Genomic DNA, 17,241 nt, shown 5'->3' with positions numbered 1-17,241 from the left:
TAGGTGAACTAACACAAGGATGAGTGTTAATAATATCTAGATTAACGATAAAATTGAAAAAAAAATGGGGATCAGTATTTATCCAGACCAAATTTTTTCGATACAGAGAAATTTTTTAGAATCCGAACCTCGAGTAAATCCATTCAATAAGATACCAAACCTAACCCCCTACGAGCTTTTTTTCTGAGGCAACTAAAATTGGCGGGAAAATTTTCTTAACAAGGGACCCTATGTCGTAGTTCCTTATCAATCTTCGAGTGGTCGAAACAATGAGATTACGGAGCTGTTTTCGCTAGCCAGTACCTAATTTTTTACTCTCAATTAAGAAAAAGATTTCCAGGGTAAAAATTTTCAGGTGAATCCCAGCGCTCAAAAATTGATTTCAAAACGCTATTCATCAAACAAAAATATTTTAATAAACCGTTACAGTCTGAAGGCAATTTGAGGTCTTTGACACGAGGTCTTTTAAAAAATGCAGCCGCCTTTTGATAGTTGAAAGTGCAAAAATGTCAGTAACCCCAAGCATCCTTTACACTGCACTGAAATAGCACTAACCTCATTTAATACTTCAGGCAACATACTCAGAAGTCGACGACCCCTATTCTTATTTTCATTTGATACTCTCTATATCTCCATAACAACTGTTTATTAAGCCTAACACTGCCCCGAATAACAAACTCAACCTCTTGAATGAACTTCGGACTGCAGAAAATTATTTGATTTTAGATTCCTCAGATCAAATGAGCAAATTTAGTTCAAGATTTGATCTCATGATACCTCTCACATTTCTTGATTTTTCTTAATGAAGCTCAGAATATTGATTTCCGGCAATCCGACAATTCATGCACCACCTTTCTCTTCGGAATGATTTAACTGCAGCCATTTTATCATTATTTAGAAACTTGGGGGCGGTCCAAAGGTAACTAATTCAACTATAAAATCTACCTCTGTTATTTAAATTTAAAACACACTTTCTTGTCTAGCCGGAAGACCAAACCCTATTTATTTAATGTAATAATAGTCAGTCTAGACAGTTTTGGGCACAGCATTTTACAAGGCATTATATACCAATGTTTTCTGATAAAGAAAAGGGGCAGGTCCCTTAAAAACTATGGTCCGAGCCAAAATAAAAAACAAAATTCTTTTCATTGAATAGTTTTACGGTACAAATTTGTAAAGGCAGGAATAAAAATTGATGTTATCAATATTGTTCGAATTGAAAAACCTGTGAGTAAAGTTTCCTGCAATAATAAACATGACCAATAAACAATGACAATGAACTTGGAGAACTTAACTAATTTAAGAAAGAATACGACGGACTCCATAAATACGCACGAACGGTGCGTTTAACAGTGCCGAAATACAACAGTGCCTAAACTGAATTGTGTTCAACAGTCTAAAAATTGATCATCTCTGCGAGTTATTTTTGTGAGGCGCCGGACATAAAGCCGTCGGAACTTCAAGCCGAAATCGTAAAATTAGGGACTTCAAGTCGAACATTTTCTCAAAAGGTAATGAAGTCTGTTTTGAAGAATTTCTCAATTTCATGATTTTTGTAACCAGTTTTTGGCCTTTTCATAACATTTGAGCCGCTAATCGATGTTAAGGAAAGTTAAAAACTAAAACATTGTTGAAAGCGTTTTTAAAATCCGCAGATGTAAATTAGGGATGACATTCCTAAGGGGTTCGTTGTCATGAATAACGCTGATTTTAGACTAAAATTGCCTTAACTTTTCAAAAATACATTTTACAGATGAAAAAACAATGCTTTGAGGAGCCTGTAAAGTTTTAAATTCGGCCTGAACTCCCTTCGGCTTGAAGTCACATCGGCTTGAAGTCACATCGGCTTGTTGGTTGTCCTAGACCCCTTTTTCTGAATCGTTAGCAATTTTGCGTGAATACTGTTTTATTTTGGAGCGAAGCCGACAAGAAATTATGAGTCTGATGAGGTAATTGTTTGTTCAGAAAAATTTATGACGCCGCGCTTGGTGCACTTTTGTTTGATTAACAAGCATTATCAACAAAAATGGCCATTTTCGTCTTTTCGGCTTCCATCCATTTGAACATAATTACTTGTCAGTGATTTTTGATGAGTAAAAACAGTATTCAAAATAATTTTCGCCACTGTTGAACAAGATTTTTGATTTTCGGCACTTTTGTACTTTGGCACTGTTTTACTACCGCGCACTAACTAGTTCAAAAAACTCATTGACTTTTAAAAGGGAATCAACAACTCCATAACATGAGCTTTAAAATTATGACGAGTCAGAAATTTTACGGCCCTTTTTTTCAAATTTTTTGGCTGCACTAATTTCAGTGATTTCGGCTTTTTTTCAAGCTTTTCGGCAGTGCTGGCGGCAGCAGGACAAACTACTCTATACCCATCTACTCTACACCATTCTAACCAATGCCATTCTACACAATATACCAATTTATCCTTTGACAATCTACCTTATTCCAATCTACCCTATACATTCTACACTTGATACTATTTCACCCTTTGGCAATTTACCCCACGCCTAAGTTAAGACGGAATGATAACAGCACAATAGTGCTGACGCATTCGCGCCAAGTTGTTGCGAGCTTGCCATCAGAGGGTAGGACTCTATACGAGAGCTAGAGCCGGTTATCGCCGCGCAGCGATCTTAAACCGCTCACCGGCGTATTAAACAGAGATACTCAGCTCAGTTATCTTTAACAAATCGATCTGTATATAAAAGATTGGGTAGAATGGTATAGGGTAGATTGGCATAGAGTAGATTGGCATGGGATAGACTGGAATAGAGTGCAGATTAGTATAGGTTAGAATGGAATAAGATAGATTGGAATAGGGACATTCTCATTGAAACGTTCCGGTTTATAATTCCATTAAAACCCGGCAAAAATGATTCAGCAAAACTTTCGTAAAAATGATACAGCGGATCTTTCTTAAATATTTTAGTAGAAAAAAAACAGCTAATAAGAACAATTATTGGAGCTATGCTCATTCCTAATATGCATTTGTATTCGCTTCTTGAAGCTCATAATCAAAATCATGGAACCCTAAACCAAAACGCCAGTATTTCGAATGCCAACATCTGGGCGATGGAAATTAAAACGAGAGTCCGCGCCTACAAAAAGAAAATTATATGAATTTGAGAAAAAAACAAGACCAAGCTGGATTTAAACTCACATCCTTTGACATTTCAGGCATAGACACAACTGCTGGTACATGAAACTTGAATTTATGAAAGTCAAATTGCACTTTTCGTTTCATCATAGGATTTTAAGCTATACTTCTCTGACTACAGTTATTCACGCAAACACAACTTTTTTACAAACACGATCTTAAGTTTCAAGAACTGAACTTTTAAAAATAGCTGAACAAGAATTGAAATAGTAATTCTTTGTTATTTACTTTTCAAACTCTCAATTGGCTATTGGCTTCTAGCTATATACCACCATATAAGCGACATTTATCCTCAGTAGGCTAAAGATCAAGCCGTTTCTCTCGGAACTGGAAAAAAAAAAGGAGGCCGGAGTTGGTATGGTAAATTTACAACCAACCTAAAAAGCAAATTTGAAACAGAACGGGTAATTAAAATGGAGACAAGCTCAATATATGTCTGTTGCTTGATGAAGTTACAGATTTCAGAAATTGATTCAGTGATCCTGTAATACAAGTTGCTTATATTAAAAACACTATATTCCGACTTGATAACTGTTGCTCAGCACAAGCGTAATCATTTTTAAAAATTCAATTGAAAAACATTTGTAGGTGCACCATTCCTATTATTTTGGTCAGAGACCGTCAAACCTCCCAAAAAATTAGGCTTTAACAAAGTTTTTACAAAAATGTGAAATGATTACGTCTCCAGTATTTCCCTCAGTATACCACAAAAAAAACCGTATTTACAAAAACAAGTATTGAAAAAAAAATCGCTAACAGCCAGTTATAACAGTGCCATTCATTAAAAAAAACCAACTGCACATATCAAATTTGGTGCGATCAAACTTAAAGAACTTTTTCTGAAAAAAAAAACTACATTCCTTGACACTTAAAAACAAGGTGAGACCAAATTTACCAGCATTAGTACGAACAATTCTAAAAAATGTGGAAAAGTTGTCCTGAAATTTTAAAATTTGTGAGAAGGAATCATTCTTGTTACCGAATTTTTTGCTGCTCTGAATTTTTTCATTTGTCTGAAAAAAAAAGCAATTTTTATAACCGAATTACACGTGGTCTTATTAGGACCACAATTAATTCAGATATAAAAATGATTTTTTTTTTCAAACGAAGAAACTCAGAGCATTAAGTAATTCTGAGGTAAGAATGATTTTTTTGACACAATTTTTTCTAAAATCCGAAACAAGAATCAGAAGCAACAAACACAAAAGAAAAAACTTCAGAACAAAAATTTTATCCGCGTTTTTTAGAACTGTTCGCAAGTGACTGGCGATTTCTCTGTTACCGACTGAAAAGTATTTAATATGATATATCATTCGACTCATTCCGATTATTATTTGTGGAACCTAACTTTTCGTGGAAAACCGAAAAGCTTAAACACACCAAATACAAATTTCCTCCCCGTTTTCAATAGTCGGAACAAAAATATAACCGTAAATTTCTTGGAATTACAAGAATCTTGTAGGGCAACAATACCCCACATTAAGAAAACTGAATCAAAAGGATTCAACTTACCCGTATGTGCAATTTTGATATAGGAAAGTGTAATTTGCATTCGTTTAGACTTTAAATTGCAACTAAAACAAGTAAGACCTACATTTATCAAACACAAGCAAACATTGTAAAAAGAGCAAGAAAATTAAAAATTTGAGAAAAAACTGCCGGACACCTATAATTTCATACCTGGACGATTGGGCTATATTCTCTTGATGTCTTACAAAAACCAACCTCCAATATGGCGCACACAAACCACCAGGTTAAACACAAGCACACCTCGGATACTGAACGTCCGCACTGAATACTACTTTCTGGGAGATAGGTTGAAAAAAAAAGTGAATTCGCAATTTCAAACAAGCCTTTACTTATGTAATAAACACCTAATCACGAGAAAATACTCCAATCAAAACCTCGCAAATAACCAGTTGGCAAATTTTTAAAAATGGCCTATGATAATTGTCACTTCATGTTTTCGGGCTACTAGAGACATGACGAGAAAATACAGAGCAAATTGGCCCATAAAATTTCGCAAAACTCACTTAAGCTGAATAAAAACAAGAAGTAACAAGATTAGCCGGTTGCTGTGTAAGCAGGAAGAGTTACTTCAAGAAAAGCTTTCGTTAATTAAAAATGTTCAGTTTTTTTTGTTGCGACTTTCGAAGAAAGTAATGAATATATATGCTCGGGGTGGTTTTTTTTTCAAACCAATTCTGAAAAACATTTCCCTCGGTGGATCGATCCATTCAGCTTCGTGATTCCAGAAGGGGCGCACTGATCACTAAATTTTCCTGCCTCAATGCTTGCTGTGAAACACTCACAACAGACTATTGTGACTATTAGAGCGCTGTCATACTTTGAAGATGAAAGTTAAACGCGCATTATTTACGCGTGACGAATTATCCCGCACCACAAAAACGTTCCAAATAAAATTGAAGGAGGCTAATTGGTCTTAATAATTCCAAACACGATTCTTCATACAGAGTTTGTCAATATTTCATTAATCAAACCTATTCGAGGCCAGTTTTTACGAGCAGTCTTGTTTCAAATTTAAGTCGGAAGACTGAGCACAAATTTTTATTCAAATTATGTTTTAAAATTTTTTATTGGCCTAAATGAAGTTTCGAAATTTTTTTTCCAGGAGTAAAGCCGTTTTTCTGGCGCTTTACATTGAAGTTTGCTCGAAACAAGGCTAAAAAGCAAAAATTTCTATAACGATTTTTCTAGGCACAATAATTTTCAAATTTTTTGAATGTCGTTTAATCTGAAATATCTGTCGACGCATTCTTGTGATTTTTTTGCACCTGATATTAAGTTGAAAAATTGAAAAAAAAGCTTAAGCACACCATTTGAAAGAAAGATCCTCCCCACTTAGAGGTCAGAATGATCAAAAATTTTTGTCTGAAGCTTTTGTTTATTAAAATTTTAGAACTTGAGCACTCCACTCAAATGCCCACTTTGACACCAGGCCACTCAACTCTGCAAAAGCGGAAGTTTAGCCGATATATTTCCAGAAAACTATTGATTTATTGTTTTCGGTTCCGGAATTCCACAAAACACCCTTTGAAATTACCAGTCTCATACCACTTATCTCCCCGAACTACCTTCGACACTGCCTCGTTGAACTTAAAAATACATCTAATTTAAGTGCTGAAAACTACGTTATCATATATGAAGCAATTTCAACTTCGACCTCGAGCAATTCGGCACATTTTGAAAACATCCGGAAGAAATTCTCGGCTCGTAAAAACTTTTGTTTCGGGAAGAAAACTAAAGGATTAGAAAGCTTCGAGCCTTTGACTCAATTTAAACCCACTAGATGATTTTCATCAGGTTTCCAACTATTTCATGTCTCTGTATCCGAGCGTCTCTGTATCCGAACAGTGCATCAAGTTACAACAATAACTAGTCACTACATAAAAGTCAGCTGGCAAATTACAGCATATCAGAAACAGATTTTTAAAAAAAGATTGAACTAAGTCAACAAAAAAAATGCGATCAAACCACTTGGTGAGTTTAGGTTGCCATTTGGTAAATTCTGCAAATGGCGAACTAATTTGGTTTTCGCAGATTTTTTTGGAAAACGGATCTCTTTGGTCAACATTGTCTAATGTCAAAAAATTGGTTTTTACCTGCAGAAAATCTATTCAAAAGTTGGAAAAATCGCAGAAACAAAGCATTGGCAAGAGGTAGTCATTTTTGAAAAATTGCCGAATTTTAAGCTAAATTGAGGATACTTTCGAAAAATACCTTCAAGGGTCAATAAGCAAAAAATGAATGCTATAAAATAGCACGAAAAGAAAGAAAATTTGGATCACCAAGGGGAAAAAAAACCATCTGAATATGAAAAGGTAACAGAAGACTGAGTTTTGGTTTTATACTACCATTGGTTTACCCTGATTGTCAAATTCTTCCCTCAAATCTGACTTTTCAATTCTGTTCGTATAACTTGTACTTTCAAGTCTGCAAGACAACAAACCATCATTACTCTCGAAACTTGGATTTATGCTCACAGTTTAGAATTTTACCAATTTAGGTAAGTTTCAATCTCTGTTAATAACTTTTTGCCTTCGATGGTCGTGTATCCCGTTGTTTTGGAACAGTGACCCATATTACACTGCATGACGGATAAAACCGACTTCAAGTTCGCTCATTTTTGGAAGAATTGATCACACTCAAAGTTGTTTCATGAGGTAGCCAAGTCGTATAACCCATTTGGAAACTTCCGTGTGAAAACAGCACATGATCATATTCTAGCCATTCACAGCACGCATTGACAATTTGCCTTCTTGGTGGTAAAAAGAACCACTGGCTTTGTTGGACTTGGAACAAAATTTATGATCTGTTTTGGCCTAGCAATTCCAAAATAAAGTTAACAGCGATATTCGATCTAAAAATATTTGCATTTCTTAGATACCTGTAGAGTTTAATTTATCTTTTAAGCTTATATTTGTTTTGTGAACTCAACTGTGAAAGGCTGTTAACGGAATAATAAAAAACCAAATAGTCCATTCAAAACAACGAAGAGAAGGTGCCGGAAATCAAGACCACATTTGTTGAAATCATTATCGACTAAAAGGACTCGATTGTCGATAATTATTCATTAAACGAATCATCGAGTATCTTTTTCAACCCTCTATGATTTACACATTTCAACCCTCTATGACTCAGTTAAATCAGTTTACATCCAATTTACATGTTAGTCAGCAAATATTGTCGGTATATCAGAATTATCAGAGATAAATGTCCGATCATCAATCAACCTTTGTTGTATTACCGAATATACATTGAATTTGGGGTGGAGCAAACAGTTATCTGTCTGAAATTTGGGTAAACTTTCCAATCAAAACGGAGGTATTTTACTATAAATTTCGTTGACCCATAAGGTTCATATCAAAATCGGAACTAATTTGAGATCGCAGCATTGAACTTAAAAAAAGACAAAACGTCATTCGAGTTACCAAACAACAAAACGCAGTTATATTAACTTAAAATTAAAATTTACTTGTTAGTCTTTGCGGTACAAGTGAACAACTTTCATTTCCAAATGATCCCAATCTTAAGGCAGCTTAAACTTATTGTGAATTTTAGATCGCTGCATTTCATCGCCAAGATTAAACAACAAAAGTAAATTTAAACAAAGCTAGCCAGACCTATTCATATTGCTTCACTATGATAGCCACTAACGGTTCTGCGTCTTCCTACTCTAAGGGCGACCCCTGCGACCATCATCAGCAGAATGGGAAAACAAAATCGCATCTCGAGACATCAACAGCAACCACTGCAGCCAATTACGCCAATGGTATCTCAAATCACCATCACAAACACCTCAGATCCCATGAGTCTTCTTCGAGTCACGCGGAACATGAGAACTCAATGAGTATGAGCTCTAGTGCCAATTTCGACTTGAACGCCCTCGAAATCAAACATGACGGCTCCGACGGAGACTCCCAACTCTTGAATAGAGTAGACAGCTCGACGGTCCTTTTTATCACAGGTGGCGGATCGGGTCTTGGAGAAGCAACTGCACGTAGATTTTGTACGTATACTTATCTTATACTTTGCCAATTGAGCCGTTCATATCTTCCACAAACTTTAAAGTTTTGTCATTCAAGGTTTTAGGGCTTTTAAACTTTGAAGATATCATACCTACTGGAAAGGTCAATTTCTATTTGAACATTACTGTGAAGGAAAAAGAGCCCAAAAATATGACCGATAACGCTACCAGGAAAAACTGACTGAGTAAAACTTTGAGTCCACAAAATTTCTTAAGTGACGCACGCCAACAATTATATGTCTACATAATTGCTAAATGACGCAAGCCAATTATGACGCATTAGCAATAACAGTAATTTTGAAAAGAAATTTACCTGCCCCAATTTATATAGCGGACGCATTTTATCTAGTATACGAAAAGTTCATTAAAAACATCCGACCCTGACCAGGTTCGAATCCTCTTATTTTGTTGCTGGTCTCCTTCCCTGCCTCTACGCTACAGCTCCATGATGCCTTTAAGCTTAAGTGCTGTTTGTAATATAATAGTCTGTGGTAATATCCTTAGCATTGACTGCAATTAATAGCTGGTTATTGATCAAAATGAACACATTTTAACACAACAATATTTGCGACCTAGGTTGCAAAAAAAGAGAGTTCAAACTATAACAAGCTTCATTTTAGGGCCAACTCAACTCGCGTCACTTAAAATACAATACAAACACTGCATGTCAAGCTAGCCGAAAGAGCAGACAAGAACCTCTGCGTGGAAATCAGCCGTAAATCTCTAAAATTCGAAACATTTACATCGCTCAACACTAATCGCAAAAAAACCTATTTTCAGCCTTCAAATTCCCCACTACGAGGCGACTTCGCTGATATAACATAGAAAAAACTATTCAGCCGAAAATCTGAAATTATTCAAAAAAGAAAGCGTAATTATTTGAAATCGGAGCAATTAATTTTACATTCGCAGGCAAAGCGGAGCTTAGCATCACTTAAGATATCACAAAAAATAGCATTGCAAGCTAGCAGACAGGAAAGAAAAGGAGAGCCACTTAAAAACTTGAGAAAACAGGATATCGATCTCAACACCTATGCATACTGAGCAATGAAATGTGCGATTGACGGTTAAAGTCGACTCCTATTAGAACACAAGCTCGCTTGTGTTGAAAAAATAACATCCGAATTTAAGGAATTAAAACTATAGAACTCCTGATCAATATTCACTGGCCTTATCTACTAGCCCAAATATTAAGATTTATAGACACTCGTTTTTGAAATTTTTTTTAAAGATCATACCACACTCTTGAATCTCGAGGAACACTCGGCAAATGCTCTTAATTGAATTACCATTAGGTTCATCACATCTTATTCTTGCCTATAAATGGCTAAAAACTAAGAATAACCACTAACACGACGAACAGCTAAGAGACAGTAGGAAAAGAGCTAATGAACGTTTACAGAATTTTTTTTTGAAAATCTCAACTTTCGAAATTGAAAGAAACAAATAGATGTCCTTAGAAGTCTTTAAATTTCTAAATCAAATTATTGTCCTTAGAAGTCTTTAAATTTCTAAATCAAGTTATTGCCACATTTTTGATAAATTAACCCAATTTGAGAAAACTGGATCAATAGAAAAATTTTCTATTTCGCTGGAAAATCTGAAATTTAAAATACAGTGTCAAAACTAGAAGTGCCTCTACGCTACAGCTCCATGATGCCTTTAAGCTTAAGTGCTGTTTGTAATATAATAGTCTGTGGTAATATCCTTAGCATTGACTGCAATTAATAGTGCCTTTTACACGTGCCTTTTACACTTTTGCTGTTTGATTGTTGAATTTGCCTTCCTTTTAGCAAAAAAAAGAACTGAAGAAAAAACAAAAGTCAACCCTCGAAAAAGGTCAACTTTAGCCCCAACAAATTTTCACGAAAACAAATTATGGCCTATATAAAAGTCCACTGCGTTCATAGACCTTGAAACTTACATCAACAAACCTTGCAACCGAGGTCTATTTCAATGTCTATTAAAAACACAAAACACGTGAGATTTTATTTACACTTCTCAAACAAGAATTTAAAAGTAAAAAATGTGCTAAGTTTACAGAAATACACCGCTGGCAAGTAAGCTGAAAACATTTTATTTCTAAAAAAAAATCAATTCAGACATATCAACACTCCATTAATAAATAAATGAAAATCTCTTAGCTTTGTATAATTAACTTTAGACAATAAGGGCTAAAACTGGATGACTATCATGACCACGAATCATTCATACAGTGAACAAAACTCTTTACGGGGAAAAAAGTCTCGTTCTTGACTGCAATTACCTTACCGAAAGGATAATAAAATCACTAGACATCGTAAAGCGGAGCCACCTTTCATGAAGGTTATCGTGTCTAGCAGTGAAAGAAAATATGAATGCGAAAATGAACGATTAAATTTCAAAAAAAAAACAAAAAACTAAAGCAGATAACTATAACGCTGAAAAATACTTTGTAAAAAAAAACTTTGCAGCTAACTTCATACTATTTTAGTTGTAAAATTGAACAAAAAGAGCCATCAGGCAGTTGGAGAGTGTGAATGACTAAAAAAGAACGAAAAATGATTCATCTTCAGAGATTGAAAAAAAATCTATCACCTTAAAGCTCTTTGATGTAGCAGAATTTATTAAGAGTTACAAATTGACCCACCCAATTTGAGAAAACTGTATCAAAAGATATCTTTTCACTCCACTGGGAATTCTGAAAATTACCATTCAAACTTTTCGCGACATTTGATTTTCTATTTTTCAAAAACAAAAAACGGCACTTCATTGACATTTAAAAAACGGCGAGCACAAAACCCTACAATTTTTGACGCAAACGGATGTATTATTCTATAATAAAAACAGAAGCGAAGCTGCGCTTCGCAAACAATAGCGAGAACACGACAAAATGCAGCTCTATAAATTGCAATAAAAAAAGTAGAAATAAGCATCGAAATAGTAAAATTACAGCTACGTCTCGGATTCGATCGGCGACCTAGACATTAGGAGTCTAGCGCACTAACCACTCAGCCACGGACACTTAATTGATAACAAACACTAGCCATGAATAAAGCAGAAAACAATAGCTATGAAACTTCGAATGCTACAGATCGTGGTTATAGCAAAAGTGCCACGACATAAGTGAACACTTTAAATGAACATTTTTATTTGCGAGTTAGGCTAGAAAAAAAAGAAACTTTCTACTAATACACTAAAAATCGCAAGCTAGTATAAAAACACATGAAGAATTAAACTAAACTTAAGTATATTCAATTTTTTAGACATTTTCCAAACAATAAATAAGTCATACGACCGCTTCGTTTATTTGCAGAGTTCCATTTCATTCCAACATTATTAAGAGGTCCATTTTTGTTTTAGCCAAACTAGGCGCCAGAATTTCCATTTTCGATATCAAAAGCTCTGCTGATAAACTAGTTCTTGCTTTTGGAGCTGACAAATGCTTGTTCACGCAAGGCGACGTGAACAATGACGAAGAATTATCGGATGCAATTGATGCTACCATTAAAAAATTCGGTAAAATCAGTTTGAATGTAAACTGCGCAGGAATTGGATCACATTCGCTGCTTTATGACTCAAAAAGAGACAAAATGCACAGCGAGAAGTCTTTCTACAATGTGTTGAAAGTGAACTTAATTGGGACATTTAATGCCATGCGATATTGCAGCAAAGCCATGGCTAAAAATGGAGGCACTGTTCAGGTAAAATAAATTTCCTTGAAAAATCAAATAAAATAGTTGAATGACCCAAATCCCTATGTTTCACAAGTTCGAGCTTTCAAATACAGCGTTCCTGTCTGGTATAATTTTTTGACACCGCTTATGCCTAACTGATGTTAAAACTCACTAAAAAGCGGCAAAATTAGGCGCCAATAATCAAAAGGCGCGGATCTAGAATTTCTCTCGAAGGGTAGTGGTGGATTTTCAAATAAGTGCGAAATTGTTTTGGATCGACCAAAACAATTTTCCGAGCTTTGCCAAAACACTAAAAATTTTATTGTGAGAAAACTTTCTACTCCGCAGGCAAAATCAAAAGTAAAACAGGACAAAATAACGTTTTTAGGCACTTTTTGGATACATTGGATCAAATAAGAATACATTGGCGCTTTTGGAAAAAATTAGGTTCGAACTACTAAAAATGATTGTAGTACAATAGTATCCATCCGCCATTGCCTCCCCCTTCTAAATCTGCTACTGTACCAATACATTCTAAATTTGAGCGATTTCCAACCTTTTAGAAAAAAAACATTTTCAGTTCTTAAATTTCCTTCAGTGATAGTGTTTAAGAACATGCATTACATTTTAAGAACTTGACTTCATGAAGTTTGGGGAGTGTATTTTTTTCAGAAAACTTATGAGTAATTAGCCTTCTGGTTTGTAGAATGGTAGCGGCGGAGTTATAATCAACACCGGCAGCATATCTGGGTCGGATGGACAATCAGGCCAGCTGGCCTACTGTGCGTCTAAGGGGGGCCTGGAGAGCATGACACTCCCGGCAGCAAGAGATCTAGCTTCCCTTGGCATACGAGTAGTCACCATATCCCCGGGATTCTTTGACACACCTCTTCTTAGACAGGTGATTAAAGACTCGTATTTAAATTATACCACAACAGAAAGGATAGTGCTTCGTATTTAGCAACTAAAACGATATAAAAACAGATGCACAGACGAATGAATCATTTAAATACAGAACAAGGTTCCATTCTTGCGACAGAAGAGGATGAAAATCCAAAACAAAATATCAACAAAACGTCCTTAAACTGAATATGGCATCAAAAAAAATTAGGGGAACAATTGCCGGCACCATTTCAGAAACATATCAAGAATTTAAATAGAATAGAAAATTGCTTAAGCTGACCAAAGCCGAGCTAGGTTTACAAAACCGACATATACACAAGGGCAAAGCTGTACCTCGCACACACAAGCGAGAAAACGACAAAAAGTAGCTCTGCAGAGCAAAAACATAGCCAACAGACTGTTGGAAAAGAGTCATGAACGCAAGGAAACAGAAATTAAAACCGACTTCTTTTTGAAAGAGTCAACTTTTTTTGAGAAAATCTCAATCTCAAAAACCGAATTTCAAAGAAAGAATTGATGCCCTTAAAGCTCTTTGAATTTCTAGAACAATTTAAGATTCAATTCAATCACGTTTTTGGTGACCTTCACAATTTTGCTGTTCAATAGTGGAGTTTGCCTTCCTTTTAACAAAGGAAATGAAGTGACCTTGAAAAGATATCAAAAGTCGAGCCGCGAAAAATCAAAATTGAGCGTGAACAAATTTAAAGACTTTTTCCTGAAAAAAATAGCAAGACCTATTTAAGAGTACTCAATACCACCAGCTAACTGGGGGGGGGGACGCCTCCCTCTCCCAATCTCCCTCAGAGATTCAACCCCTGCCGACCCAAAGGGTCCCCCTTTGTACTATTTTGAGATATCCGTTTTTATCCCTTTTTTGGCCTATTTTTCAACAATTTGACTGCGTGGCAGAAAAGTTGGTAACTTCATAGTGATTTGGAAGAGCTCAGAAAATCAATTTGCTCAACATAAAAAAAAGTTATTAAGAAAACATTAAATTTACCGCGCATATAAATAATTTTTTTCCTTATCCTTTTTCAAAAGTGGCGCTATGTATCGCTTGAACTACCATAATGATCCCATAATTAATTGTGAATAGTTAATCCAAAACTCAACTTTGTAGGCTCCTGAACAATATGTCAACCAAATTCCGAAGAACATCGCTCTGTGTCCAAAACGACTAGGCCACCCGGACGAGTATGCACACCTAGTCCAGTCTATTTACGAGAACCCGATGCTCAACGGAACCGTCATCCGACTCGACTCGGGATCTCGATTGCCCGCATCTATGTTTTAAGCAACCACTATCTATTTTTATTTCTCTCGACAGACTATCTATTTTTATTTCTCTCTCTCTCAAAAAAACAAATTTCAGAATTAATTTTGAGCGAGTAGCCAGAATTTTTTCGGCTGAGTATGAAAATAAAAATAAAACAAAAGATTTGTACCATTATTTTGCATGATCATTAAGATGAAGAGAAAAAGAAATTGTCTAGACCAGATTTGAAACAGTCTTACTTAAGCTTACCTCATCTAATCTTTAAAAAGTGATATATTTGAAGTTCGGCGGCGTTAATAGCATATTCTACATCCCATTGACATTTTATACTTTTAATGTTCTGTTTGATGAATTGATTCAAAACCGGTTAGTAGTATTTGTATAACTGAACATTTGCCGAGATCCATTTGACATTTCAGTGAATTTAATAATTCAATATCCATACGTTTTTATACATATTCGAACGTTTCAAAATAAGGTTACTATTTAAATATGGCTACAAAATTGACGCTACTTAGTGTTTCGAGTGAATAAAGATCGATGCTAAAATAAAATAAAGCAGATTTTAGTCTGAAGATCTTCAATCAAACAACAAAGGTTAAACCTTAAATATCACGAATGATGGACCAACTGCGTTCAACAAGGCACAAAAATGGCTTAAATGCTGATAAAACAAAAAAGACAAAAGATGAGGGAAATTGTCAATGCGCCAGTATTCGACCAATTTTCTTGCTTCAATTTCAGACACAAGCCCGAAATAGAAATTGCATCACTTGTCCCAGAGCGAAAACACAAGGAGAAATTATTACACAGAGGCAAAGCTGCGCTTTGCAAAAACCAGCGATAAAACGGCCAAAAGCCGCTCAATAAACCGAAAAAAGAAAAATTAGAAATCGGCCTCGAATTAATAAAACTTCTGCTTAATGTCAGATTGAAATCTGTGACTTCGAGATTTGAGTTCGCACGTTCTCGCATCTGCATCACTGGTCTTGAAATTTGGTTAACACTAGCCATCAATGATGCAGCTATAGATGCTAATAAACTGCCAATGCTATGAAGCAAAACACCACCAAAAAACTGTCGAGAATTTCAAATAGTTTTACAGATTCACCTTAAGATGATGCTTGTGTATTTTTTTAAATTCTGATGCCAGTACATAAGCCTTCTATGATTGATTTTTTTCAATAAAGTAGAGTAACTATGTATGCTCCATTTTCAATTACGTTCCGAGAGGTAACAGTTTCAACCCACTTGAAAAACAAGCTTGATAAGTCAAATCGGCATCGCAGAACAGGGGACTTATGAAATGAAAATTTTAGGGCTCATTTACGACACCAAAAATTACACGATCTAACAACTGTTTTATTAGTACATTATGATCTTTTGAAATGTAATACTTACTTGGTCAACACAGTGGCAGCTAGAACTGGACTAGTTATAGGTTCCATCACATGGAAAGCCAGACCAATCTCATCGGGTACGTTCGAAAGCGGAACTAAAAACAAAAATATTTTAATCGAATACTTCACTTGTATCACAATAACCAGACAGATTATATGGTGAGCTTAAAATATTTGATAATTAAAGATTGTAGCACAAAGGAAAGAAATTGATGGCTAGTAGGGAAAAATTAGAGCTTCAAGTTTAACACGAAGGCGAAGCGGAGCTTCGCGCCAATTGCGATAAATCACAAACATATCATGGCAAGCTAGCCTACAGAATAACTAGAAAGCCTTAAAGCCGAAAAAGTAGTTCGGAAAAATATCAGTAGCCAGGTCTACCAAAATTTGCATAGATAAGCAAAAGTTTTCATTACAACGGGAATTTAAAACGCAGACATCCTCAAAGTATATTTTTGACCAAATATCTCTATTGGCGAAATTATTAATTGTTTTTGTTAAACTCGTTAGCCTGAAAAAAATCTACGTTCCGATTTGATAAAGCTTGCTATTCGCAAGCGTAATTAAAAGTTATTTTAAATTAAAAGCAAGTTAAATACCGTAATTGGCTGTTACCAAAAAAGGGAGATTTCAATTCTCTACACAGCAGCAAATCTAGAGTTTTGGAAAATTCAAAAACTTATAACTTCCTAGCTTAACAGACTCGAGAAAAGGCTTAAGAATTCGACCCACTCGCCCAAAAAATTAACGCAGAAGACACTTTACGCATTAGCCTCCGAAAAATCAAAGTGGAAAATGAATGAACAGAAAACTAACATTTCCGTTGAATTTACACAAAACCTTTGCAAACATAGTAACAGAAAGTTGAAGTCTCAATTAAGTGATGCAAAGATTTAACTTCCTAGTTTTGAAAACAAAACACATCACAAAACTTTTTCCTAAAAAAAACACTAAAAGGAGTCATCACGATCTGTATGTGTCTACAGTACGCGCATTTCAAAAATTTAAAAAGCGGGTTGCAAAGTTCAACACAGGCAGAGCTGCATTTCGTAAAAAAAAGCAAAAAAAATGGCTAAAGGAAGCTTTACAGATGCAAGAAATTACCAAATGAGCCGGTAACAATACTGGGCTTCGAAACAACAAGGCTAACTGCATACCACCTCAAGAACGGACCTCTAGAATACGAATTAATTGCTTTCTTAACTGAATCGTATCGCCTTTCAGTCTGTAGTCATTGTACACAGAGGCTAGGCAGCACAAGCAAAAAAACTGCAAGAACTAGCTCTAAA

At 35.3% G+C, this 17,241-nt stretch overlaps 4 protein-coding genes across 12 annotated transcripts in view; 2 read left to right on the top strand and 2 right to left on the bottom strand.

The window, feature by feature from the left end:
- Positions 1-17,241, bottom strand: part of LOC134839523 (integrator complex subunit 9-like) — a 228,060-nt gene that overhangs the window by 23,127 nt on the left and 187,692 nt on the right. The gene's annotated exons all lie outside the window — the stretch shown is intronic.
- The window catches only part of LOC134839524 (large ribosomal subunit protein uL11-like), a 359,274-nt gene that overhangs the window by 239,260 nt on the left and 102,773 nt on the right, over positions 1-17,241 (top strand). The window lies entirely within an intron of this gene.
- LOC134838953 (uncharacterized) overlaps positions 1-17,241 on the bottom strand; it is a 58,981-nt gene that overhangs the window by 13,023 nt on the left and 28,717 nt on the right. For all 6 annotated transcript variants that reach the window (XM_063854323.1, XM_063854318.1, XM_063854324.1 and 3 more), the window contains one exon: positions 15,954-16,047. In XM_063854323.1, coding sequence (XP_063710393.1) covers positions 15,954-16,047 — 94 coding nt within the window. The remainder of the gene's footprint in view (positions 1-15,953; positions 16,048-17,241) is intronic.
- Positions 587-14,994, top strand: LOC134839048 (3-hydroxyacyl-CoA dehydrogenase type-2-like). 4 transcript variants are annotated; one of them, XM_063854451.1, is made up of 5 exons: positions 587-919; positions 8,252-8,699; positions 12,060-12,400; positions 13,080-13,274; positions 14,397-14,994. In XM_063854451.1, the coding sequence occupies exons 2-5, from the start codon at positions 8,333-8,335 to the stop codon at positions 14,568-14,570; spliced, it is 1,077 nt and encodes a 358-aa protein (XP_063710521.1). In that variant the 5' UTR covers positions 587-919; positions 8,252-8,332; the 3' UTR covers positions 14,571-14,994. The 4 variants fall into 4 exon arrangements, with proteins under 4 accessions (XP_063710521.1, XP_063710523.1, XP_063710522.1 ...); XM_063854453.1 differs by lacking the exon at positions 587-919 and adding an exon at positions 7,455-7,858; XM_063854452.1 differs by lacking the exon at positions 587-919 and adding an exon at positions 7,455-7,990.

This window comes from Symsagittifera roscoffensis, chromosome 2 (genome assembly GCF_963678635.1).
Source record: "Symsagittifera roscoffensis chromosome 2, txSymRosc1.1, whole genome shotgun sequence".
Classification (NCBI taxonomy): domain Eukaryota; kingdom Metazoa; phylum Xenacoelomorpha; order Acoela; family Convolutidae; genus Symsagittifera; species Symsagittifera roscoffensis.
The sequence above is the reverse complement of the archived record's forward strand: the minus strand, read 5'-3'. Positions and strand labels throughout refer to the sequence as shown.

Bases quoted from the DNA above. Each gene is read 5' to 3' on its own strand.
- LOC134839048 (XM_063854451.1), top strand. From the start codon at position 8,333: ATGATAGCCACTAACGGTTCTGCGTCTTCCTACTCTAAGGGCGACCCC. The intron at 8,700-12,059 runs GTACGTATACTT...TTTTTGTTTTAG, and splicing joins AGCAACTGCACGTAGATTTT to CCAAACTAGGCGCCAGAATT. The intron at 13,275-14,396 runs GTGATTAAAGAC...TCAACTTTGTAG, and splicing joins ACACACCTCTTCTTAGACAG to GCTCCTGAACAATATGTCAA.